General features: G+C 40.5%; 2 protein-coding genes across 10 annotated transcripts; one reads left to right on the top strand and one right to left on the bottom strand.

The window, feature by feature from the left end:
- The first annotated feature begins 5 nt into the window (after window positions 1-5).
- brms1la (BRMS1 like transcriptional repressor a) lies at window positions 6-5,691 on the top strand. Of its 3 annotated transcripts, none has more exons than XM_018695153.2 (9): window positions 6-153; window positions 1,150-1,308; window positions 1,786-1,876; window positions 1,987-2,114; window positions 2,262-2,341; window positions 2,575-2,671; window positions 2,834-2,923; window positions 3,076-3,140; window positions 3,253-5,691. In XM_018695153.2, exons 2-9 carry the CDS (start codon window positions 1,170-1,172, stop codon window positions 3,349-3,351), a joined length of 789 nt encoding a protein of 262 aa, XP_018550669.1. In that variant the 5' UTR covers window positions 6-153; window positions 1,150-1,169; the 3' UTR covers window positions 3,352-5,691. The 3 variants fall into 3 exon arrangements, with proteins under 3 accessions (XP_018550669.1, XP_018550670.1, XP_050933963.1); XM_018695154.2 differs by having other exon boundaries at window positions 25-121; XM_051078006.1 differs by lacking the exon at window positions 6-153 and having other exon boundaries at window positions 833-1,308.
- ctage5 (CTAGE family, member 5) lies at window positions 1,184-26,633 on the bottom strand. Of its 7 annotated transcripts, XM_018695147.2 has the most exons (29): window positions 26,391-26,633; window positions 26,011-26,144; window positions 24,926-25,012; window positions 24,392-24,686; window positions 20,106-20,327; window positions 19,696-19,796; window positions 17,104-17,235; window positions 16,879-16,900; window positions 16,593-16,681; window positions 16,261-16,332; window positions 15,879-15,989; window positions 15,689-15,760; window positions 15,431-15,535; window positions 15,145-15,267; window positions 14,713-14,901; window positions 14,445-14,535; window positions 14,128-14,195; window positions 13,963-14,033; window positions 13,753-13,854; window positions 13,544-13,640; window positions 13,329-13,396; window positions 13,058-13,143; window positions 12,791-12,904; window positions 12,027-12,194; window positions 10,940-11,080; window positions 10,707-10,759; window positions 9,401-9,578; window positions 9,035-9,308; window positions 1,184-1,324 (listed from the first exon to the last, which is right to left on the bottom strand). In XM_018695147.2, exons 1-28 carry the CDS (start codon window positions 26,509-26,511, stop codon window positions 9,079-9,081), a joined length of 3,342 nt encoding a protein of 1,113 aa, XP_018550663.1. In that variant the 5' UTR covers window positions 26,512-26,633; the 3' UTR covers window positions 1,184-1,324; window positions 9,035-9,078. The 7 variants fall into 7 exon arrangements, with proteins under 7 accessions (XP_018550663.1, XP_018550662.1, XP_050933961.1 ...); XM_018695146.2 differs by lacking the exon at window positions 1,184-1,324 and having other exon boundaries at window positions 8,092-9,308; XM_051078004.1 differs by lacking the exons at window positions 1,184-1,324; window positions 12,027-12,194 and having other exon boundaries at window positions 8,092-9,308.
- Window positions 26,634-26,875: the final 242 nt, after the last annotated feature.

A 26,875-nucleotide genomic window follows, 5' to 3' on the forward strand; every position in this document is an offset into this window, starting at 1 on the left:
TCCCTATACGAATAAGAGCGCCCTACTGAGATTTGTTTTTAGCTTAGCTGGGACACGAGTGAAATTCTAACCGAAGGAAAAATACGTTTAAGCTTACTTTCTCTCATATTGTTTTTCCCAGGTATTGTCACAAACGCCCAGCGCCGCCATTTTGTGAGTTATGATTTAGTTTTAAGTTTGCTTGTTAATGTTTTTATAACAAATCGTGCCCATCTGACTTGCTACATGACTAACATGACTAACCAACTTGCTAACATGCTAACGTAATGCTAACTTGACGTGTTGTCGTTTGTTAATCGTTATTTGTTCTGTAAAGTTAGTTAAGCGGTTAAAAAGGCAAACAGCTAGATCTCATAGTCAGTTCAAATTGCTTTACGTGAATAACTTGTGATAGTATATAACCAAACTCAAGCAATAGTATATACCTGTTTATCTATTGGGGTCCATTGTTTTCAGGGTTGCTTATTGAAGTAACAGTATTTCCCATATAATTTCAGAGGAATTTTCCATATTGATCCACCATAAAAATAGGAGTAAGTTGAGAAAGCGTGTATTAAACATCGCTCACTAGGAGTTGAATTTAGGTGGATACCTCACATCACTACCTGTATTTGGTAGACATCGACGGGAACATCACACAGTCAAATGGATGAAAAAACAATAATGTAGATATATGACCTGAATCAGCTTGAAAGATGTTTTTGCTTACTGTTTGTTACTGCAGTCAACCTACAACCCCAAGACGAAATCATATAGTGTCATGTTATGTAATGTTATGAACTGCCAAGTTATTTCAGTGGTCATACAAATATGACAACAATGCATCAGTGGCACAATAGTTACAATAAAAAGTGATTTGCCTTTAATGTTCAAACATACAGTACTGTCTCTCATTCCAAGCGTAAAATGACTGTTCTGTTGAGACACTATTCCACACTCATGCAGCTACAATTACAAAAAACGTCAGTAATGTACAAGCAGAACTACTAATGATCCCCAAGGGATGTAAAGTGTGTACATGCTTTGAACCCTTTTAGCTTTTTATTGTCTATAGGCCTAAATCTAAAGGAACCAAGTAACAAGTGTAAAGCTGTATCTGTTGTTGGTAAAACTGCCAAAAGTGCCTGACATCATCTTTCCATCTATCAGTCTGAAGTTGATTTGCTGCCATGCCGGTGCACCGTGACCGGGAGAAGAAGGAGAGTACAGCAGAGGAGATGGAGGTGGAAGAGCAGGAACAAGAGGCATCCAGCTCAGAGGAGGAGGATTCTGACACCTCCTCTGTCTCTGAGGATGGAGACAGCTCAGGTGAGAAACTCTGAATCTGTAGAAGATGAGCAGAACACTCATATTATATTAATGGCTACCTTAAAGAGAAGCATCATTTGAGTGGTTGATAAAACATTTTTTGGAGGGCTGATACCATTGATTTAAAGGTGAAATAGACTCGATCAGACACCACTTGAAGTTATAAACTATTTTGGGCTGTGGGTGTTCAAAAAGGGAGAAGAAATTGAACTGTTGTGATGTATGGATCAACTGTATTTTCTATGAGTCGTGCTATCTGTTGGAGAGGAAACTGAAAGGCTTATACACATGAATGAACAGTATTACTACTGTGACTGATACAGTGTGTGCAAGCTGAAACAGGTTATGGGCCGAAATATCTTGCCTGTTCTAGGTTTCGCTTCCATATCAGCTCCTTTCATTACAACTCTGTTTCAAAATACCTAATCTAGAAGTGTGTGTGTGTGTGTGTGTGTGGGATTCTTGATGCTGTTCCAGAAATGGATGAGGAGGACTGTGAGCGGAGGAGGATGGAGTGTCTGGATGAAATGTCCAACCTGGAGAAACAGTTCACTGATCTCAAAGACCAGTAAGGCTGACATTGATTTTTGTAATGATTGTCTATAATTTGAAATTTGTTTTTAAAATCACAAATACCAATGAGCTGTATCATTATTAATATCTGTGTTTAATGTGCAGGCTGTATCGAGAGCGTCTCAGTCAGGTAAACAGCAAGCTCGCAGAGGTGGAGGCTGGCAGGGCGGCAGAATATCTGGAGCCTCTGGCAGTACTGCTGGAGAACATGCAGGTCCGCACCAAAGTGGCAGGTAACTTTAACACACACACACACACACACACACACACACACACACACACACACACACACACACACACACACACACACACACAAAGTCACACACACACTCTGGTGTCCTTATTCACTCTCAGTTTATGTCTCTTTCTGTCTTTGTCAGGAATCTACAGAGAGCTGTGTCTGGAGTCTGTGAAGAACAAGTATCAGTGTGAGATCCAGGCAGCGTGCCAGCACTGGGAGGTAGGGCACACACACACACACTTTAATTAACTCCCTGTCTTACAAAAAAGTATTACTAAGCAAATCCAATTTCTGAGTCATTGAAATTATTTAATTCAGTTTCAGTTTATTTGAGTGTTATTTGATCTACATAATTGCCAGAAGTGTATGAATGTATTTGGATGCATGTCAGTGTTTTATCTGTGTGTTTTACATGATATTGCGGTTCTGTGTGTGTGTGTGTGTGCGCGCAGAGTGAGAAGCTGCTGCTGTTTGATACAGTACAGAGTGAACTGGAGGAGAAAATTAGAAGACTGGAGGAGGACAGACACAGCATAGATATTACATCAGGTATTTCACAAAGAAGACAGTCATTACTATTATGTCATGCAGGTGTAACTAAATACAACACATTTTAATGACCGTAATAAACAAACATCACACACATCCTGTACAGTATATTTCATCCAATCTAGACACTAAAAAAATGTGATCTTTCTGTCTTTCTATCAGAGCTGTGGAATGACGAGTTGTCAGGGAGGAAGAAGAGGAGAGATGCTTTAAGTCCTGACAAGAAAAGGAGACGACCATCAGTGGTGTCTGATATCCTTTTACTGCTAATACCTCTTACTGTTAACATTGATACTACTGCTAATTATCTGTGCTGTTAATGCTACATGTGCCTACATGTGCCCTTCTTATTCCAAATATAACCTATTCCTGCTCCCTATGTAACTGTCCTTAACCCTGTCCACGTCCATATATTGTCTATATGCTACCTGACCTGGATATTCTGGAGGACTGGACAGCCATTAGAAAGGTGTGTGTGCAAGTCTGTATATAAATATGGAGAGTGTGTGTCTTTGTGTGCAAGTGGCATTTGTGTGTGCTGGGATATTTTAACAACTGAGTATGTGTGCCCTGTTTTCCAGGCTGTGGCCACGCTGGGTCCCCACAGAGGGAAGACAGACGCTGACAGCTCTGTGTTCCCATTCAGACCAGACAGAAACAGACCCATACTAAACTGCTGAGGCACACACGTGCACACACACACACACACACACACACACACACACATATATACACACATACATACAGTGACACATTAGGAAACAAAGTCAAACACGTGAAAATGCACACAGTGGACCATTAGTCTGAATCTTCCCACAATCCACTACACCACTCAGCGAACAGCGACACCAGTCAGTAAGCTGCCTCTCGAGGGCTCACAGGTTTGAATCCCTTCAATGGACAATTTGGAATTGAAGCATTTTTTCCATTGATGTATTAGTTACCAGTACTGCCATTCAGAATCAGGCTTGGAGATAAAAGAAGCTCCCCCTATGGACAGACAGTTATAAGCAGATGTAGGATTTAATTCCAAAATGATACACCATATAGGAAAAAAACGTGTTTCAGTTTCACTGGACACAAAAACTTGATGACTATTGCCTTGAAATTAATGGAAGGCTAATACTTTCAGTGGCACACAAAATGACTCCAGGTATGACAGATGATTTAACTAGGCCTTAAATCGCGTTGACACATTTCATGTCTGCTACATCATTTCAGACTTTTTCAGTTTTTGACCTCTGAGCATTAGATTACAACAGTTTTTCTTCACAGTAGGTGTCACATTTTGGATTGAAATCTCAGTCCTAGTTTACATATTGAACAGGTCCATTCACTTGGTTCCAACCTCCCAGAACCTAGTATTTGGTTGGGGGTGCTAATGTCTTTACACATTTAAGTAAAGCCACTGGCATAAAGGCAGATTTTTGTACGACCTAGTTAACACCCTGAGTACACAGTTACTTAGAACTGGTTGACAGTGTCATGTGACATTAAAAAAAAACAAAAACTTTTTTACAACTAGCAAGCTGGACACCGTCAAACGACCACACCTTGAGTCACATGGATTGTTTTCCCAATTGTCTGAACATTACAGTCACTAGTAGCTCAAGAGCCTTTGCAAACATTTAAATGTGGTTTTTGTTTGGCAGTACTGGAGCATTCACAAGGTTTTCCTTCTTGGAGTATTCAAACCAGGAAGTCACAGTCATTACCTGCTCATTGATAAGGTCAGGCTCCACATCACTGTGTGTAACTGTAATAGAGATTTTCAATCATAAACATAGCAGGTTATGGACCAAGTTCATATATGAACTTCTCCATTGTGTCATGAAATGTTTTAAATTTTTGTTCTTTTTTTAAGTGGACCAGTTTAAATGTACAATAATTACACTTTGTTATGATGTTTTGAACAGTTGGGTGATCATATGACAGTTTGTACAGTTCTGTTGTTTCAGAGAGCATTCAGCACTCAGCAGTGCCTCCATTTGAAGTTCAGCTCAGGTTCAATCTTATCATCATGTTCTTTTGTTTGAGTATTGCGTCTTACATCTGTAGGACTTACAGTTAAGTCGCTCTGACAAACTTGGTGATAACTCAAATTCCACTTCCGTAGCAGTCATCATAATATGAGTTGCCAGAGACCAAGACAGAGTTATGTCAAGACGTTCAGAGAGGAATAATACTTGAAATTCGTGGAACGTCTTTCTTTTCTAACCACCAGTGCACCACCATCTCTGTAATACAGTGGGAAAACACGTAGCAAAAACAGGCATACTTTCAATAGATCTTAGGGCAAGACCATATACAGTGTTAACAGGATACCTGGGTATTTTTCATCTTTCTTGCCGTCATCAAACTCTTTCATAAAAGTCCAATAGATTTTTCAGTATAAAGCCAGTTATTTTAATGATGGTGACCAAGTTTCTCCTCTCTTATTTAATTAACCACTACATCAGCAATTGCAAAAAGTATCAGTAGTGCAATGACATGGTAACCTCTTCAACGAAATGATTTTAACTGAAGGATGCATGTTACACAATCAACGTATGTTAAGGGTTAAGGTGAAATACCAATGGTATCTCTTCAAAGTTGTTATTCACCAGGTGTTACTACATTATCATTCTCTTATTGTACCTACCTCTGCTCTCTCTATCATACACTCGTTTAGATACTCATTCATTACTCATGAACATCTAAATGTTTCCATCTTTCTGACCTGACAGGAATTATTTTTTAGGATTATTTTTTAAAGCCTGCAGGGAAGGTGGCTAATTGTAACGATGGGGAAGGAACCAAACCATGTCTTTCCAATCCCACCCCTCCACTGATTCACAAACTGCCAATTAATAGTGTTGATTTTTATAAACTCTGTTTTTTTTTGATTACGGTGGTGGGGATGTGAAATATTCAAATTGATATTTTTTGACAGTTTATAATGTTAAATAATGTGTCAGGTACGTTTGCGTCTTTTTTGTTAATGATGTGGATGGGTTTTACAAATAAACGTTTTATAATTACTTTGTGGTCTCTGTGTTTACAATATTTTTAGCAGTCAGCACACTGACAGCAAGAAGCATATTGATGTACACCTTTATAGTCAATGTGCTGTGGAGAGGAGCCTCCATATTTTCAGCCACGGCTCTTTGTGAGTGATTACTTCACCACTAATAAGAATGAAATATTTAGTAGCTTTCCATATCAAGAGTTTGCAGATCGTTTTTCAGGGCTTAAAGGCTTAAAGGCTATATATAAAAAGGGAGAAGTGGCAGACCTTTCTAGATCTGAGAGGACTTAATACCAGAGTATATATCCTCTTGATAAAATTACTATTGATCGTACATCAGAGCATTTCCTCTGTTAGAAGAACACTGTACATCATCTACATCTCCCGAACACAACACTTGACTGCAGGGTGCATGGAGGGCATATGAAATTACCTCCCAGTGATAAATGATACAATGACACATCACTTATCATTCCATTACTGCACTCATGGCTGCGGGATGCACTGCCTTTTCAACTCATTACAACAAAGAAATGGGTGCGCACACCAAAGGGTTGACCTCAAAGATTAATAACGACTTTTTCTTTTCACACATTTCTCAATCTAATGGAAAAACTTGAATTTAGTCTGGCGGAAATTCCTTAATCATTGCTATAAGACAGTTTTAATATGGATCAGGGTCAAGACCACAGTGACCTCAACAGAGAGATTTTTATTAAAAGTTTGCTTGGTTAGTTACAGTCTGTAAAAACTCCTGCTGAACTTCTCTCTAAATGAATGTGCACAGTCAATAGTAGCTTATCCTTGATGTTTCTGATACAGCAGAGTGTGACAGTGGCCACCTACACTGACATCACACCACCTACCTACTAACAACTCCCTCTCTAGAGACAAAATGCTATAAGCTACTGTACAAGAAGGACCAGAGTCATCTCCACCTGCTGAGAAGACTGAGGTCCTTCGGAGTGTGCAGGTCACAGGCTAAAGACCTTTTATGACTCTGTGGTGGCCTCTGCCATCTTTTATGCAGTGCTCTGCTGGAGCAGTGGATGCTCAGAGAGAGACAGGAAGAGACTGAATGAGCTGGTCAGACGTGCCGGCTCTGTCCCGGACTGCTCTCTGGACTCCATTGAGGAGGTGGGTGAGAGAAGAAGGAGCGCTACCGCAGGTCATTTATTCTAACAGCCATCAGACTGTACAACACCAGACTGACCCAACAATAAACCTGCACTCTGGACTCCACTTTCTGCTCACTTTATTTGCACATACCTCTTCATCTACCTCACTGATTATCAACATTTTCCTATATTACAACTGCACATTTCTGCTTATTACAGAGACTTTTAATTTTTACCCTTCTGTGCCTTTTTTATATTTCTATCTTTTCTTTTTCTATTTTTGTCTCTCTTGTGTCTTGCTGCTGTAACATGAAAATTTCCCACAAGTGGGATAAATAAAGTCTATCTTATCTTTTTTTTATATCCAGATCCAAATATAAGTCATTGTAACAAGATCAAAAGCACTCATTGCTCTTGTTTTAAACTAATAGTTTTGATGATGAAAGTAGGAGAAATTCACAAGAATCGGTTTGACTAATGTTCATATATGACCTCTGGGGAATAATTTAGAGGATTGTAGCCCAGATCAGGAAATTGTACAACAGCATGAGTTGAATGTTTCCAGTTCAGGGAGAGAGTTACAAGTGTGTGTCTCACTTTACTAAAAGCTCTTTCTCTAAAGGCCCAGTAAATACAAAGAGGTCACACAGGAAAAAAAATGATATGAGAAAACAACCTGGTGGAGCCGAAGGGTTAACAGACCTAACAGAGGCTTAAGGATAAGAAGGTGAATGTCCTTGAGTAGCCAAGTTAACAATTTTGCAGAGACAACAGGCAAAAATTCCCCAGTCTAGCTTTGCTAAGCTAGTAGACATATGTCCAAACAGAGTGATGGCTGTAATTAAAGTGAAAGGTGGCTCTTTTTTTTTTTTCAAAGTGGTATGATGTTTTTCTATAGGCACTGCAAATGTAAAATGAAACAAGATTATACAGTTGACAAGTCTTGTAATTTAAACAGCAGACTTGCAGCAGAATTTTCTGTTCACTTTATAAATTTTATAAATGTCTAAAACGACACGTAGCAGTTTGGTTAGGTACTGTATCATTACGTATGAATTGTACTGTACAATTTACTGTACAGGTTACAATAATTTAAAGTACATATACATATTTACTTTTCTGATCATACTTAAAGCATTTCCACTGTATGTTTATGCACAGTATTATATAAAACACTGATCAATAAAAACCTAATTTCCAATTTCATTCCATTGTTTTGTTACTCTCACCAGCTATTAGTTTCCATGAAAAATAAACTGAACATTAACACAATGCATTAGTGAAATATGGAGACATTGACAATTTGACAGTCTTTATTCATCTATTAATAATCACTTTTTACAAAATTCACATAGTTCTCTGACTATGAAGGTAGCTTCTCTTCCAGTCAGTCCATTTTATTCATCAATCTGTGACTGTCAGGTCGACAGCCACTTTTTTCAAGCACGGGCCATAAAGTATGCAAGTCACTGTAACAAGGTCAGAAGCACTGTTTATTAGCTGCTCCGAAACCTCCAAATCCCACAGGAAAGTCAGTGAAATTAAGTTATGCACTGTAATTATATTTTAAGAAAACCGCTGGGGAATATGTAGGAGAGTTTAAGATCAACTCAGTTCAGTCACAGAGAAAACAAGATCTGGTGTGATCTCATTTCAGCAACAACAGATGCTAAGTGGCTAAATTTGGTTGGTAATAAAAAATACAAATATGTATTTCTTCCCTGGTAGTTCATGATCATTTAGATTTCTCTTTCTGTGCCATTGGGATGAAATGTCGACTGATTCCATATACACTCCATTCTCTCTCACATGCAGCATTTCTATATGCACACATTTCAACCTAAGTCGCATCAAAAAGCTTTCTGGCATTATCAAGCACACAAACAACTGTTTCTGGTTCAAGTGGCAACATTCCCACACACACATACAGATTAGGCTGCCTGTGAATTTACACAAGTAAGCAAGAGCCTAACCGCTGTCACCGTGACTCCACAACAATTGGGGATGTAGCTGGATGATGATGGGGCAGAGAGTGAGAATAACAAAGAGAGAGAAGGCTAGAGGAGAAAGACAGAAGCGAAAAAGACAGACAGCAAAAGAACAGGCTAACGATGAAGGCTGATGTTTCCTGTCTGATAACACTATTCATTAAATATGTTCTCCTAGTTAATAAATAGATGTTACAGATAATATAAGAGTAGAAAACTGCAACCTGCCTGTCATCCATCTACCACTGACCAGAAATGCGTCATCTCACAGCTCAGGTAGAAACTTGGTCAGGATCAAATGGCGTCTTCAGGTGATGGTCTGTGCTCCTCTGGTGACTGGCTGTGTGGTGGGGAGGGGAGGGACTGCTGAGGAGGAGGAGGACCCATGGATGGAGGTGGGAGGCCGTCAGGTGGAAGGGGCCGCATGGGGGGACCGTAGCGAGGATGAGAACCTGGAGGAAGAGGAGGTCCACCGGGAGGGAAACGAGGGGGGAACATCATCCCTGGAGGTGGAGGAGCCCACACTGGAGGCAAAGCAGGAAACACAGAGTTAAGTTTACAATAATGGCATCTGGCGATAATCCTGTATCCTGTGAAAATGGCTAGGAGTGCTTACTAGGCATCATGGGAGGGCCCCCAGGTCCCCTGGGAGGGTAGAAATCAGGACGTGGGGGTCCATAGGGAGCTCTACGAGGAAAAGGACCATCCATGGGGCCCACTGGGGGTCCAGGAGGGGGTGGGCCCCCAATCCTTGGATCTGCTTCAGGGGGAGTCCTTCGATCACCAGGACCAGACTGGTGACAAAAAGGTAAATGTTACAGAGGCTCCAGCAGCCAGGTAACACAACAAATCCCAGTCTTATTCATGCTGGGGAGGGATGGATCAAAATCCACCAAATGTACAATTTATCACACGATATACAGAGAAAACACTTCATTATGACACAATCCTACTGTCTAGACTGGAAAATATCTGTATTTTACATTGGAACCAGTGTATTGTAACAACATACACAGTATTGGAGATGTGTATAAAGATGGTGTATTTATGTCCTGTAGAGATTTAACTGAACATGCTGGTCTTAAGGACAAAGAACATTTCTGGAAATATTTAACTGTGTAGCATTTAGGAGTGACACAAGCAACTGCATTATGCATCACGTGAAATTGCTTCAAGAATGCAGGAATCCTCACAGTTTTACAAATTAGCCAATAGTTTAGTAAGCAATGACTCAACTAATGTGAAACCATAGGAATGAACTGGGGACATAATCTCAACACAGGAAATAGTTGAGCAAATTGACGAAATGTGGTAATATGTAAAGGAAAGAAAGAGGAACAACATGAGATATTCTTTAGATACTATCACACTCCAACAAGACTCCACAGAATTAAACTGATGAAAGACAGTTTGGGCTGGAAGTGCAGAACTTAAGTGGGAGCTTAACTATATTGTGCACATTGTGTACCCTGGTTAAACCATTCTGTCAAAATGTGGAAGTCCTGTTGGGTTGTTGCTTTAATTCAGCTATTCAGTTTACTCCAGAGTTCTCAAATATCAAATACTGTTAGTGTTAGAAGATGGCTGAAGTTAGTTAATAGTTAATAGTTAATCAAGTATATAAAAACAATGCTGTGCCTGTTAAGATTCCAGTTGTAGCTAAGACTTCTGTAAATGTGGTAGTTTTTTCATTATTATTGACTGGGTTTCTCATTTCTGTATGTGCTAGTTATTCTTATTTGTTTAATTACTGTCAACACCATGTTTTGTAATATAATCTACTCCTGCGACCCAGAATGATGGAGAGATCTACTTGAGGGAATGTGACAAACTTTTCTTCAATGCAGAGAAATATTAAAAAGGCGGGACAGTTAGATCTACACTGCAGATTTCTCTTTTTCACACACTCACACATCTCTTACCTCTCTGTGTTCCTGTTCACCAGGTCCAAGGCTGTTTTCTCTATATGTGCCATCTGCATTAACAAACACATTTAGTAGTAATTTTGACTCAAATTTACATTCATATATATGTTGTAGATTGCCACAAGTTTCCATTCAGCTTTTACATTTCAACATGTCAAAGAGCAAATAAATAGATTTGGAGGACAACCATCTACGATAAGCAATCTGCTCTACAGATTCCAGTGACTCACCTTGCATGTCTGCAGGGTGGGGAGGTCCTGGTGGACCAGCAGAGGGGAAACCCCTTGGATGGGGAAGAGGAGGGCCAGGTGGGAGGGAGCCAGGAGGAGGTCTCCTGTACATGGGACCTCCTGGTTCTGGAAACATATAACCTAAGAGAGATACAGTGAGAGAGAAAGAATATGCAAATATATGTAAGGATTTATCAATACTATACATACACACAGCTCTTCCCAAAACTGTAAATAAGTCAAATAAAAAATGTACTCCATTTATGAATAACTGAGAAAGACACTGTGGACCCTGAGAGTAAAGTGTGTGTCTCAAGTTTGAAGCTTAACTGCTTAAAAAGCAAATATGAGGAAATATGATGAATATAATGATTTGACACTTTATCATTGAGCGTCATATACATCCGTAGTTTTCAATGTCAAAACTCAAAATACATTTAACACAATCCACGTGCGCTCTTAACATGCATTTAGCATTCACATGCACACTATATGACTTTGACTGTTGGCTAGCCAAATGCAGGTGCAATTATGGCTGCATTCCATTTTAGGCTCTATAGGTCCAGGACCTAACTCCAAACGTGAAAAAGGTTATATACCACAATGCTTTCAGAGCATTTGTGACATATTGGGCCTCAATACAAACACGGTGCAAATCGTGCATTTACATGTATAAATAATGTATCAGTTAATCGATGAACAGTTTCACAACACACAAGACACAACAGAAATCCAGCGGTGTTCCATTCATATATCTCCTCTGTATGGGAAGACAAAAAGTAAATGTTCCTTGCTGCAGTCTCAAAGCTGATTCTCACTTTGATATGCAAGAGCAAGAAACAGCAGGATAGAGATATTCTATTTTCATCTGTGCACTCACAACTCAGTGCATTTTTTTTATTTAGATCACCTTCAAAAACCTCTTGATCACTTACCTGCTTAGTTCTGGATCAAGCTGAGGAAAATGCACTCATCTCTGTTTGTTGAATATGAAATCATATCACAATTGACATGAGGCAGTCAGGGCATCAACTACAACTTTCTGATTCTCTCAGTCTTTCTTTTTATTGCATATACACACACATACCTGGAGGTCCTAGGGGCCCAGGGGGCCCGAGTGGTCCTGGAGGTCCCGGTGGGGGTCCCCTGCGATCTCTCTCCCATGTAGGAGATATTGAACCACTGTCTGAGTGAGGACCTCCACTCCGCTCCATCTCTGCTTGGCCACCTGGGGGCTCCATGGGACCACGACCCGCTGTGGAGGAAAGGACCAGAGGAAAAAGAAAGTCCAAGGGGAAGATAGAGGACAGCAGAGAGGATTGAAGATTTTGATGAGCATGAAAGAGAGAAAGCAAGATAGAGACAGAGAGGGAAAGAGGGAAACAAAGACAGAAGGTAGAACAGAGAGCCCAAACAGAAAATACCAGACAGTCGAGACGAGTAGGCCAGAATGAGATGAGTGCAAGAGATAAAAAGAGAAAGAATGAGAGATCAAGTCAATCAGAATGAACTGAGACGATTAATGACATATCACTGTCATATACTCCCTCACAGACCCTGCAAAATGCCAATAGCATGCTAGCATACAGATCATGCTACTACAGATGTTTCAGCATCTACAGTTCATCATGCTGCAGCCAGTTGCTTATCTCCAACATGCTACACATGTTTATTGTAATGACTTTTTGAGACTGAATTAGCAAATCTACTGTATTGAAAATGATGAAAACAATATTTAAGCCTACAGTGGATGTTTATGTGGCTCAATATGACAGTCTTTTTTGTCTTATGTATAGCTCCAGGTGACTGCATATTTGTATGTATGCTTTCTGTGCTTGTGTGTGTGTATACCTCTGGGGGACAATCTAGCAGGTGGTCCATCCATTAATGTAGGAGGAGACAGAAAAGCTCTGGTTTCAGAAGCTGGTCGACCCAGAGGAGAAGGACCATAAGGTGACCTTTCAGCTGGAAGTAAAGGAGAGACTGGTGAGTGCAAAGTCAAGGAAATCTGTGGCCCACTGTTTCCAGACCATGGCCTCAAAGTCACAGGATATGCTGTTTTCTCAATATTGCATGATTGGTGTGTTAGTGTGTGAATGTGTGTGTTTGTGTGCTCACCTCTGAAAGGTAATGGTCTAGCCAGGCTGTCCAAGGCGTATGGATCTTTGTCAAGGGCGTCTAGTTTAAACTGTGTGTCTGTCAACCTGTAAACAAACACACCTTAAGTTAACATATGACAAATATTTTTGGAACCTCACTATATACTGTAATATATACAACATAATGAAAACATAAAAGGTCAAAATCAAAAGATAGATGGAAATACAGCATTTTTTTTTTGCAACTGAGTGACGAACATAAATAGATGTTATAGAATGTTATTTCTTACTTCTGTCTCAGGAGGGCATTCTCTCTCCTGATGTCTGCTAGGTCTCTGTCTGCTGCTCGGGCTGCCAGCTAGACCCAAGATCAGTAACATGGCATATGTACATAGATACAGTCAAGATCAGAGTGCTTAAATAAACCATTAAAATAAACAATTTGATATGATGTCAGTTGTTTCTCCCATGTTTATGGAATGGTTTAAGGTGAAGTTTTACTAACCCAGTTATTGTGAGCCTTCTTCTCATGTGCTGATATTTGGGTCTGGTAAGACTGTTTGGTTTTCTCCAGTTCTTCTTCCATCTCTTCTGCTCGTTGTCTGAAGAAACACAACAATGCACAAGTGAGACAGGATGTTTGAAGGGGAGGCTCACAAATGCCTTGCAGATATTACATACTGTCAATGTGCTTGCATTAGTAGAAGTAGCTACCTGTAGTTGTTGAGTTCTTCCATGGCCATTGCAATGTTTTTGTCCGCTTTATTTAACTTCTCTTCTTTCTGCAGGCGCTCCTTCTCCTCCACTGTCAGCAGTCTGCAAACACACATTCATCAACATCCTAGTTACAGTTTCTAAATTATTCAACTGCTATAGCTAGACTCAAACATATCCATACATGTGTCTTTATCCATGTGTCTATACCTGTGCAGCTTGAGCTCATTCTCCTGGTACATTTCTGTCATAATCTGGAGCTTCTGTTGTAATCGTTGGACCTGAGCACATGAATACAGTGTTATTCAAAAGCAAATTAATGAGGGACACTATTATGATAAAAAATCACACTAATACATAGTTGAGGTTAGCTACCTCACTGGAGTAGTGCTCAGCATCTGACTGCAGAGATGATTTCTCATTCTCCAGCTCCTTAATGCTCACTAAAGAGAAAAACAAATGCACACACAGTGGTACACAAGCATAGCATAACTGATAATGTGTATTCTCTGAAGTCATTTAACTGTTACAACCACCTACAACTGTTGTTTATATATAACAAATTACATAACAGATTACACATATTTTTGTGGCCAGTGTTAATTATCATCCTTGCTTTGTTTGGCTTGTTCTATATCAGAGAACTTAATGACAATCTTGGTAAGACAGACATCAGTGTTAGATTGACTCACCATGCAGGTCTTCTTTAGCTTTGACTTCATCATTCAGTTTGGCAAATACTCTGTCCTTGTCTTCATCGACTGATTTGAGGTCTGCATTCAGCTACATACAAGTATAAACAATATTAGCAGATTACAGTAAATCATATGAAGACGTTTAATCGCAGTGCATCTGGCTTGGCTTCCAAACACTTTTCAAATACTGTGCCATATTAACCATTGTTAACCAACAGCACATTGAATCAAATGCAATGTGTCTATGGACATTTTAGTCACATACCTTAGCAGCATAAATGAGTTTCTGGACTTTCTGGAAATGGCCTTGCGTGTCTGTTGGGTCCCCCCTTCCATTCTCTCCTTCTTTTCCTGGTGCCCCATTGGATGTCTCCTTTGCTGCTCCTTCCTCTCCTTCTTCTTCCTCCAGATCTGAATTCCACCCTTTCATACTCAGCAGGCGGTCTGTCAGGGACTGGAAACACACAAATACTTGGTGTCAACCATCTTTCTCATAAAAATAATCATGTCAAGTAAGATAACCAAGTCCTTTAATCAATGATAATAGATTTTACATGTAGTACATGCAGTCTTCTCCTGTAGTAGTTCTTGAGATATCCCCATTATTTGAAATCCAGTATTAATTAGAAAATTCAAGCACAATATGCAATGACTAACTACTACTGTAAAGTGTCATTAGTGCTCGATCCAACCATACCATTATACGCTCATCCTTATTGGCCACATCCTGCTGCATCGCGCTGTGGGCGACCTCACACCTCTGCATCTCCGCCTCCAACTCACTAACTCTTTCTGCCCATCCCTCCACCTGCTGCCTCAACTGCAGAGAGAAAGAGACAGGCAAAGAGATGAAATGATGGTGCAAGGGACAAGGGGGAACACAAACAGAAAGGACGAACAAAATATGGCAATGATAATAATAATAAAAAATTAATGAATCTGGTAGATGATTAAACCTTTGATTTGTATGTACAGCATCCTACCTGAGCGTTGCTCTCCTGTAGCAGTGTGTTCTCCTCTCCAGCTGTTTCCAGTTTCCTCTGGAGTCTGTCACTGTTCATACTGTACACTTTCAGAGTAGTTTGTGCCTAAAGACAGACAGGCAGACAGCTGTAATGCCACATGAATCATAGAGCTATACAGCAAAAGGGGAAAAGAAGAAGCAGATGGTATAGAAAGGAACATGAAGGTACAAATAGGGCAGGTGAGGACAGAAGGCAGGAGAGTAATAGGGACTGCACCTGCTCTTCCTGCGACTGGAGGTTTTTGGTTTCCTCTTCAAATGTTTTCATGCTCTCTTCAAGCAATGCTATCTGGAGGGATAAATGAACAATAAACCTCATTAGTACCACACCAGGGAACAGATTCTCAGTTACAGTTCACTAGACTTTCACAGCCTGGTATTGTTGACAATATTGTGTGTGCTCTTACCCTCCTTTCTTGCTCTATCCTGTGCTCTTTCTGCCGGTCCAGTTGATCCTTCAGTTGTTCAAGATCCCGCTCCAGCTCCTTTTTAGCATGTTCTAACTGTCTTGCTTTAACCTGGAGGAGCAAGACAACAAAATGTGTTCAGAAAATACCGTCAAGAATGAGAACAAGAGTACATTTCAGACTAGTGGTGAAGCAGCTCAAGTTTTGAATTTGACCTTTTGTCAACACTGCCATCGTGTGGCTTGCGGCTTCATTATGGAACCATCATTATGTAGACCTTACATTGCACACAGATCCCTTGCTCAGTCATTGTTACATCATGTTTCCAAGTTTTTTTCACATTTCTTAATCTCCCTTTGACTCTTGTTTCTCTCTGCCTTACCTCAAGATGTTCTGTCTTTTGAGTTTGGGCCAAAACACCACTGTCCCTCAGTGAATCCTCCAGGTCATCATGCTACAAATGGCACAAAATTAAGAAATCAGATCAGATTCAATGTTGACAAGACTCATAACCATCACAGCATTTTCTCTTCTTGTTGTATGCTATTAATTTAGACAAGCAGAGAGACAGCACAACAAAATTAATTAGTCTCTGCATCTTGTAAGTCAGATATTTTTAGGCTATGGAAATCAAGGCACAAATTGAAAACTGTTGTGTGTGAGACAGGCCCTGTCTCTAGCCCGAAGTCAGGCAGCACCGACACCAGTACTAACCTCTTGTTGACATTTACTGAGAGTCTCAAGGACTTTACACTTCTCATCCAGCAACTGTGCAACCTGTTCAGCCATCCACCGCTCTTTACCTGAAAAACAGGAAATGTAGAATTTATAAAGAAATGTAAATTATTTTTCAAGTATTTTTTCCCCCAATTATTTATGATTTCACATGCAGTGGTCAGGACAGGTTGAATCAGCATTCATAAACAACATATTAGTTGTATTTCTGTCAGGTCATAAACAACAACAACATGATATCAAGTAATAAATAATGAGAGCTTACTTCTATACAATCTGCTTTTGACCTGTTAGGAAATAAGAAGAAAGTAATGATGAACAAGAGAGATCATTAAGGGGATTGATGGGTTGATATATGGGCTGACTGTCAAAGGAACAAGTGTGGCCTTTTGTATTTGAACCAAAAGTACCACTTCAAATTAACTATAATTAACTGTAAACATATAAAATCTTTGTGATGTTGAAGTGTATATAAATAGTGTAAACTCACAGAGCTGTAACATCTACAGGTGAACAACAGCACTGTCACCAACCCCACCAGACTGGTGATGATGACTGGTTCCCATGGCACCCCGTACAAGTCTGGCCCGGGTCTGATGTCATCAGGCAGCGATGATACAACCTGAACAAAGAGGAGAGAGCGGTTTATTATAGCTGGTTTCAATTAACGTCTTTAAAATGAGACGATGTGTGATCCTCTTAAGTATGGGATTAAAATTTGATTCACTTGGTTCACTCCTTTTTAACTCAGCAGACTGTACACAGTGACATATTCATTGTGGATATTAGGTTCAGTTGTCTTGCAAATGGTTTCTACTCTGTACATCTGGTAAAAGTACTGTTCTAATTAATGTTTAAAACTCTTTATATTATTTATAGTTATACTATAAGTATATACTATACTTTCATATACTTAAAGCATCAGAGCTGGTTTCATGCAGCCTATTTTTACTTTGCAGTCAGAGAAGACACATGTTGCCCATAGACACAGTAGAGCTCCTGCATCATTGGGGTAGGATTGTGCTTCTACATTTACATAAACAATTTTCATTTCACCTTCAAGTAGTTATAATGTTCTTACTATTAACTGCCAACTAGAGGACCAAATGTTTGATAATACACTAAGTAGTTACAGCCCTGGCAGGTTATTACACAACTATGAGAGGAGAGAAATTGTAATCTAGGAAGTCTAGCAGCGTATTTATCTGCTACGGGCAAAATTCATAAGCACCTGCCATCTTTTATCAAAAGCCCTAGAAACAGCAGAAAAGCTGCACAACACCTGATAAGAAAAACTAACATTACATTCAACTGGCTACTTAACTATCACCAGCTAACTCTGAACAATCACAAACACATTGGAAAAAACAATACAAATTTTCAAGATAGCCCTGACAGTTGGTTAGCTGCACTGGTAGGACATACATGTAGTCAAAAATGAGGGGTACTAAATTTCAAGACGTAGCTACTAAGCTACTGAGCTGTTTTCGATTACATGACAGTCCGTTACGTCGCTTCAGCTGTAAAGGCTAGTTAGGAAATGCTAACGAAACCTGCCACATAACGTACATCCTTCACTTTCTCCACGGCGATACTGTAGTAAGCCTCCGCCGTCGCCTGGAAGTCGACCGCTTTGCTGGCCAACTGGTCACTTGCCGGGTGTTCCGCCATGTCCTAATTATTTCATTTGGCTGATAGTTTAATTACAATTTTATTTTTTACCGACATTAGGCACAGAAACTAGAGCCGTCAACCGGGCTAGCGGCGATTTCACATCCTATTCACAACACCGACGCTCAAGAGTATACCACAACCCGCTGCACGTCGTGGGGGGGAGGATATTGAATTTTCTCTGCAGACTCCTCGTAACGACTCTAATCGACAGTAGTTGTAACAAAAAATATAAGAGTTCTTTTATAATGTATACATAGACTAACATCACACTAAAAACATTGTGTCGTGCACTTTATAAGTTCACGTAGATTACATCACACCCCTGCTTGTGCAGATGGTTCACTCGCAACGTCACCAATTGTAAAATGCCACACTGGCACGTCGGAGTGCTATTGAAGTGACACCAAGGGAAACAGGTGTCATTAAGATAACAGCAGTATACTCACTGTTGTTTTTGACTTTCCGAGTAACCAATGTGATTATTTCCAACTATACACATAAGTTTGTCTTTACACAAAGTCTTCTCTACTGAAAAGCATATGACACTGTGTCATCTGCTTTGAGTTACGACCACAATCTCTAACTGGTTCTAAGTAGGACACAGGTGAGGACTTGGTCTGACTTGTAACATTCACCCTGTGCTCCTAAAGGTTGTACTCACCGAACTGGCTTCATTTTCGTCCATTTGACACTAGAGAATCATTAGCCCTCCAAAATGTTTGAAACAATTTGCCGGCAGGTTGATTGCCAGCTGGCTTGACGTGTGTAATAGATCCACCAGCAGTAAGGAATGTGAGTGATGGTGACTGAGCCAAAGCCAGCTTGACAGCAGAGACGTAGGCAAAGTTAAATGCCAGAGGGAGAGTCAGATCAACATGTCACAGGCTCAGTATCTTAAAGAACCAGACCTCAGTTTGCACACACTTGTACAAGAGATGTTCCTTTGTACAGAAAGGGTCAGCTGGCTGTTCTGAATCCAGGTGGAAACAAAGCTGTCCTTTCAAAAGGACCCATGAACAAATTCCAAACTAGTGTTCATTAAATTTTTAGCCTTTGCCACTTGTGAGAAATAAATTGCACTGCAAGTGCATTGTTTGAAAATATACTAAAGATTCCTTATGAGGAGTTTCATCGGGATTTAAGACACTAGTTACAGCTTTTACAACACTTTTTTGGTTGCAACCGTGAAACATCCCTCTCAAATACACAGTGAATATGTGTAATGTGTGTAATGCTGGTGGACAGCAAAGATGATGCAGCCTCAATAAAAGGAAATACAGTATATTGTAGTTGTATACTGTGTATGTGTACAATTGGTTTATCACAAACAAATTACACATATGGCTTAGATTTAGTGATAAGTTAACTTACAGTTGGCTTCCATAAATAACAGAATGATAACTCCTACCTGTACAGTAATCCATGTGAGGAGCTCCCTCACTGCATGAACATGAGTGGCTGAGTCTTCAGTGATCTGATGAACCAAGTCCAGGATTTGCTTCATTATCCCTAGAGTTAGATTGGCATAGACATAATGAAGATTAGAAATTTCCCCTAAGCTGCCCCCCATAGTCAAAATGATATTACCAAGTACAGTGTTCTTAGCATTCAACCCAATGTGTTTATCTTGGTTTTATAGTGTAAAATATTGTAAAAAAATTTAAATAAAATTCCAGGCATGCCATGATGTTCCAGGTTGTGTGTGGAAGAATGAGGATACAGCAGGTCAAGCAGCACTCCTTCTTGTATGTTACTGCTTAATGTATTTTAATTATCATTTAATCCGTCTTGATTAAGGGATACTTGACTCGTCCATACCTTCCAGTGGCTGTGATGATTCTGGCTGACTGAGAGGATGGGATACAGGGGGCATGCTCTCTTCTTCACCTCTTTTTCTTTTTTCATCAGCAGCTTCTCTCTCTTTTCCACGCTTTTGTCCATCATTCTTCACATTTCCTATTTTCCTTGAGTCTTCCACAATGCTCTTGTCTTGATCTTTACTGTGAGTTGAACAGGATGCACCGACACAGCTGGTCTCAGCTGTATTTGGGGACACATGCATTCTGAGTGAGACAAATGCAACTCAAAACCATACTAAAATTAAAAGATTAAGTTAATTTAAAATATCACTAATATCAGCCATGATCAGAGAGGAAATGCAGACAAAAATACCTTGATAGTTTCCTTCACTAGTGTCTGATTTTCCCGTGTTGAATGTCTCTCTCACTCTTGTAATCAGCATTTCTAGTTTCTGAAGAGCAATGAGCATTCTAGTCTTTTCCTTGTCCTCCTGTGGTGCATCTGTCAGCCTCATGTTAGGAGCTACCAGCGTCTCCCTGTGATAATGCAGAAGTCTTTCTATATCCGACAGTATAGATTCATCATTATCAGGATCTTCAGTCACAGTTTCTGAGTTTCCCAGCATATAATCCAAAAACTGCAGCTTGTGTCGCCCAAAGAACTCCAGCAAAATAGTTGTTTCATCTGCACTCATGTAGGCGAGTAGGTTTTTGTAGTACTTAGAGAGGGTTTTTGTTTGGAGGGGGGTTTCTGTGTTCGGAGACGGAGTATGGAGATGAGAATGGGATGGAGTTGGTGTCTGGGTTTCGGCAGAGGAAGGTGAAAGCTGTGGCTGCTCTGTGGGCATGCCGACAGAAGAGTCTGTGCCCAAATCTCCCTGATTTGAATCAGTGGCCAGAGTCCATTTCTTGCTCAAGAGTCGGAGAGGCTTGTGGCTGAGATGTCTCATCTGCATTAGCATCCAAACTCAGGGCAGAATTAATAGAGTCCTTTGTTTCAGTGACAGGTGTTTGGCTGAAAAAACTAAAGGCATTTGTGAAAAGACCAAATGCTCCTCCACTTTCAGCCTCTGCTGTTCTTTTATTGCGATCATCAGACAGAAGTGAAGATCCAGTAGGATCTTTAGACACATGTGGCACAATTTGTTCAGATATGACAGCCTGGCTTTTGACAACAGGTGTAGCTTCATTGTTATTCTTCATTTGTGAATCCACGTTCTCAGTCCTTCTTACATCAACATCCTCCTCTGTGTCTGTCATATGATTGGAGCGCTCTGGTTTCTTCTCACTGTTGTTAGTTTCAGTGTCTTCAGGCTTTGTATTATTCCCCTGATAGAGTACTTTGTCATCAGAGAGGTCAGTGTTTTTTGCCAAATGACCATGTTCTCTGTTCTCAGCTGTAATTTCATGAGGCGGACCACGGTGGCCATTCTCACCTGAATGTGGCAGATCAACGTCTTCTGTCTGACCAGCTTCCAAACCATCCTCTTCTTGTCGTATTCTGTCTCTGTCAGTTCCCTCAGAGGGTGTTGTCTGAATCTCTCCTGTCCTGTCTGCTAATATTGGATCATTTTCATTTGCTGGTTGGTTTGTCCCTTCATCTGCTGAACTCGATCCATCCTCAGAGGTATTTTCTTCTCTGTCTCTCACAGGTTGATTGTCAGTAGCTTGAGGATGTTGCTCGTTTAAACATTTAGGCCTCTCCTCTTCCTCTTTTTCCCTCCTGTCGTCCTCAACATCATTCGCCTGCTGCATTTCCTCAGCCTTCTTTTTCTCCTCCTCAACCTTTTCTTCCTCCTCCTGTGTTTTTTCAGTCTTTGTGTTCTCATCTTGCATCTCACTTCTTTCTGACTCTGACCTGCTAATCCCAGTGTTTTCCACCTGCACCTCCACATGAGACAACTGTACCTGATTTTCTTCACCTTCCTTCTTCTCTTTTTTATTTTCTTCCTTTAACTCCTCCTGTTTCTCCTGCTTTCCATCCTCCTTAAACTCTTCCATCTCCCTCTTCTCTTCTTCCTCTAACCCAACCACCTCCTCTTGCTTCTTCTCTTTATCCTCCACCTCATCTTTTTTCTCTTCCTCCTCTAACTTCTTGATCTCCTCCTGTTTCTCCCTTTCTTTAATCTCCTCCATTTCCTCCTGCTTTTCCTCTTCCTTTAACTCCTCCTCCTCTTCCTGCCCCCCCTCTTGTATTTCCCCCACTTCCTGCTGCTTCTCCTTTTCCTTTAATTCTTCTGCCTCATCAGGCTTTTCCTCCTCTTTTCCCTCTTCCACTTCCTGCTCTTTCTCCTCTTCCTGTATCTCTTCAACCTCCTTTAAATCATCCTTCTTCCCATTCTCTGCCTCTGTCTTCTCCTCCTTTTCCTCTTCCTTTGACTCCTCAAACTCTGCAGTCTCACTTTCTTTCTCTGACTCAACAGCTGTCTTTAGGCCACTTTCAGTCATAACGTCTTCCTCAAATCCTAACGTCTCTGTCTCAGTTTGAGCTTGTTGGAGGTTGTTTACTGTATTTTTCTCTGTATTTAGCTCACCTGCTTCACCTTCATCTTTTGTGACTTTCTGCTCCATCCTGTGACGACACAAACTCTTGATCTTCATAGTTTTCCACCTGTGTTGTGCTCTCGCTAGTGGCTTTTTCAGGACTTATTTTAGTAGAATCAAACAATCCAAACCTTTGGGAGGTGCCCTCATCAGGTTGAACCTCTGCCTCGTCCCCTAAGTCACCTCGATGTGTTTGTGTGTCTATGTTATTATCAATCACAGCGGGCGTATCTGAGTCGTCATCAGCTTTTACAGTGTGAGCAGTTATTTCATCCTCGCCGTGGACTGGTTCATTTCTCTCCTCAGCTGTGCCTGATGATAACAGAGGCAAACTCTTTCCACTGCTCTCGTCTGTGATTCCGCTGCCTTGACTTTGCTCTGCTGATTCCTCAGTCTGAGTAGTGGAAATTTCCCTGTGAAGCACATCTGTCTCTTCGGTGCTCCCCTCACCCTCAGCATCGTTAACCGACAAGATTTCAGCCCCTTCCTCATCACCACTTCCTGTTTTTTGATCTTCCTCAGTCTTACCTACAGATTGTCCAGTGGAGTCTGAATTTAAATCCACAGAACTGAACTCAGGCCCTCGATTGATGTCAGACTGTGTCAAAAAATCTGAATCAGTGTCACTTGTAGACTTAATTTCCTCTTCCCCTGGTTCTCTGTTATTATCTTTACTACCTTCATTTCCTAGCGATTTGGGCATCTGGTGCCGTTCACCCTCTATTTCCGAAGATCTTTCTTTACTTATAATGGAGGATATTTCATCTACAGCCTGGGACTTTTCCTCTAACTTGGTCTGAGGGGAAATATCTTTTTGATCAACCTCAGATGCAGCATCTGAAGCATCATCACCACTGTCTTCAACTGGTGCTAAGGTGGCAGACCCTGCCTCTGTCTCAGACTGGGACACTTGATCTTGTTCCTCTATATTTGATTGATTGGTGTCTTTGTTGGAGCTGCTGTTAATGCTATTATCTCCCACTTCTGGTATCATTTCTGTCACAAGCGTTTTCTCCAGTCTCTGTATATCTGGCTCTGATTGGTCTGGTTGTGTTTGACTGGTGTCTATGTTCTCTGAGCCTTTTTCTTGTCCTAAGGTTTTCTCCTCCATTGTCTCCTTAAAGTCTCTCCCTGTCCTCTCATCAACTTCACTCTCATCTTTCCTGAATCCTAAAATGCCCCCGATCCCCATATCCAACCAAGAACTAGAGGCTGACTGTTCTTTCTCTTCTTTCATCGTCTCCCCAGCTTCTCTTTCACCGTTTGTCTCGTCTCCTGACCCCTGGTTGGTCACGCCAAAGCCCAGTGTCTGTGACAGCCCGTTTCCTAGCCAATCCAATGTCCCCATCTCTTTCTTCTCCTCTTCATGTAATTGGCTGCCCTCTAGATCCAGAGACATCCTCCTGCTCCTGAATTTTACTTCTGGCTCATGTTCTTCCTCCATTTCTCTCTCTCCATCATTCTCATTTATTGCTGAATCTGTTTTCGTCTCTCTTCCGAAGCTGAGCCACCCAGTCATGGTCGAGGCGAAAGAATCAGCTGTTTCTTTGTCGTCTTCTCTACTTTTCACAGCATCATCAGGTTTTCCTTCTCCTCCAAACCCCAGCCATCCTGTTACAGATGAAGTTAACGTCTTGGCTTGTGTTTCTTCTCTCTCATTTTCTATCTCCTCTTCGGTCAGTTTGCCAGATTCTTCCTCTTCTCCCAGACCTAACCATCCTGTCACTGAAGAACCGAGCCAGGAAGAGGAGGGAGACCCACCTTGTTCGTTCAGAGCCGCAGAATTCTCATGTGGTTCTTCGTGAGTCCCGGCAGCAGCGTCACCAGTGTTTTTGTTTTCCTCTCCGTCGGACTGCTGGGCTGAAACTGGAGATTCTGTAGAGTGATCTGCAGACGCTGAAGGGCTTCCAGCATTCGTGTCATCAGTGTGTGGGATGGTTTGGGTGGATCCTGACTCCTGGATTTGGATTTTCTGATCATCATTTTCATCACCATTGTCAAGATCACTGGAGTCAATAGGATAGCCATACTCATCCAAACAGAAGAAATCAGATCTCTGAATGAGGAGAGAAAGTGGGGCTCATAAATAATATAAAATCAGCAAGAACTATTACAACAACCAATAACTCAAGGTGAAATAGCTGGTACCAGTTTCTTAATGTGGTGTAAGACAGCATGGCGCAAACACATAGAGAATAAATGTTGCTTTCAATTTATTACTTATTATGAGAATGTAAAAGTATGTTTTCTTGACAGGCTGCATCTGAAGAGTGAGTGAAATCAAAGCCCATTTACCTGTGTTTCTACTACTTTCTCTGCAGTTGCATAAATCTGCTCCTCTTCCACGGCATCCTTTGGGAAATAACCAAACTGTTTGTCAATCTGAAATCAAAAAGGACATAAAACAGTGCATGATCACAATTTAGATCAACAGGGATCACAGCAGGAAAGGAGAGGAAATTGGAGACAGATAAAGATAATAATTTTGTTTTTTCAGTTCAATTCATAGCTGAGTGATGCTGATAAAGCTTAAAGATTATAAACAGACCCATCAGAAAACAGACCCAATTCCTTGCAGCACAGATTGCACACAAGCTGCAATAAGAATTCTTAGACTTGAATGTGAGACTTAAAAATGAAATGTTTGGACATAAATCAGGGTATGCCTTGATGCAGTTTCCCTTAATTAAATAGCTACATTTAACTCAATCATGCAAAGATATTTGTTACACAAATACACAATCTTCCACAAACAAAATATGTTTGTACTTGAGCTCAATTCTTTTTACTTCTTATTTCTGTTCTTCTTAAATCCTGTTGTGTTTTCTTAGCAAGGGTTCATCACAAAGACAGTGGAAATGTGCTGAGATGTTCCCTATTTCTGTCCATATCATTGGTAACTGCTAATAATTACATGTCTTCAGTTGTACAGTCTTACAGGAAACACAATACATTCACACTGATTCAGAATTTACTTTAGCTAAAACCACTCAAAGCAGTATTAGGTGATGTCAGTTACAGTTAAATGGTTCAGAAATCACTGTAGCGGTGTTGTGTGGGTCATTATTTTATCTGTGGCGATGTTGTGTCAGTTCAGCACAGTACACAGTACAATATGTCTGGATATAATTATTCATTCACTCACATAAATAATTATATCATTAAATATAATGAAATGAGCTGCTCTAAGGGCATTTGTGTTACAAGCTACAGTATTAACATTACTCAGCTAGTTAGCGCTAACCTAAACTGTCTGTGTTATAATCAGGAGTAATCTCTTTAACCCAGAGCCTAGGATGAGGAACTGCTTGAATTGAGATGGTTTCTCTTCATATCCAAAGGGAAACAGATTGTCAAACAGATGGAGATAGCAGACATACAGTGCCTGCCCAGAGGTCCTCCCTCTTTCCAGTCAGTTTGTGGTAAACAAAGATGGTGTCTCCTCGCTGGAAGCTCAGGAAACGACAGTCCTTGCCATGGTGGTCCCTGATGGCCTGCACCCTGCTCATCAGGCCTGTACACACACACACCAGAGAGAGAGAGAGAGAGAGAGGAGAGAGAGAGGAGAGAGAGAAAGAGAGAGATATAATGGCAAAGACACACAGACACAAGGAGGTGATTGAAATAAAAAATGAGCAGATGGAATTAAATGGAACAAAACACATTATGATAATTAAGAAAGCCTAAGATTTTGAAAAAACAAAGCCTAAATATAGCCTACGCTATCATGAACTAGAATCATAGTAGCTTGAGGACTTACTTTCACACTCAGAGTCTCCACAGATCTTGTAGTCAGACAACAATCCCAGGTTTACGTGAGGAAAAATCACAAACACTATGACTGTAATCCAGGGGATTCTGTTAACCTGTGAAACAGCCATTCTTAGTGTTTTAACAGAAACGTGTCAGGAGATAATGTCCATAATAGAAATAAATAACTCCGGCCAGTTGTGCTGGCAAGTGGACATTGCCTCTAAGCTGTTGCTGTCATGAAGACTCAATAGTAAATGAGAGAACTGAGATAAGATATAAGGCTAGCATGGGGATAATCATTAACATCCAAGAGCTGCTTGCAATACAAAAGATTATCTGTTTGTTGGTCAAAGGTTTTTATTTTACTTTGGAGTTTAATATTGGAACGGAAATTATATAATTTACTTTTCACTGTGAAATGAATAAACAAACGTGGCGACAGATAAATGTTTTGGCAAGCTAAAACGTTTACGTTTTGTGGACTTCGCTCCT

Source organism: Lates calcarifer, linkage group LG19 (genome assembly GCF_001640805.2).
Source record: "Lates calcarifer isolate ASB-BC8 linkage group LG19, TLL_Latcal_v3, whole genome shotgun sequence".
Taxonomy (NCBI): domain Eukaryota; kingdom Metazoa; phylum Chordata; class Actinopteri; family Centropomidae; genus Lates; species Lates calcarifer.

What these genes read in the sequence shown, in the direction of transcription:
- brms1la (XM_018695153.2), top strand. Translation starts at nt 1,170, where the DNA reads ATGCCGGTGCACCGTGACCGGGAGAAGAAGGAGAGTACAGCAGAGGAG. An exon ending in TTCACTGATCTCAAAGACCA is followed by an intron (nt 1,877 to 1,986) that starts GTAAGGCTGACA and finishes TTTAATGTGCAG; the next exon opens with GCTGTATCGAGAGCGTCTCA. An exon ending in CAGCATAGATATTACATCAG is followed by an intron (nt 2,672 to 2,833) that starts GTATTTCACAAA and finishes TCTTTCTATCAG; the next exon opens with AGCTGTGGAATGACGAGTTG.
- ctage5 (XM_018695147.2), bottom strand. Translation starts at nt 26,511, where the DNA reads ATGGCTGTTTCACAGGTTAACAGAATCCCCTGGATTACAGTCATAGTG. An exon ending in AAAAGACAGAACATCTTGAG is followed by an intron (nt 15,990 to 16,260) that starts GTAAGGCAGAGA and finishes TTGCTCCTCCAG; the next exon opens with GTTAAAGCAAGACAGTTAGA. An exon ending in AATGAGCTCAAGCTGCACAG is followed by an intron (nt 13,855 to 13,962) that starts GTATAGACACAT and finishes GTGTGTTTGCAG; the next exon opens with ACTGCTGACAGTGGAGGAGA.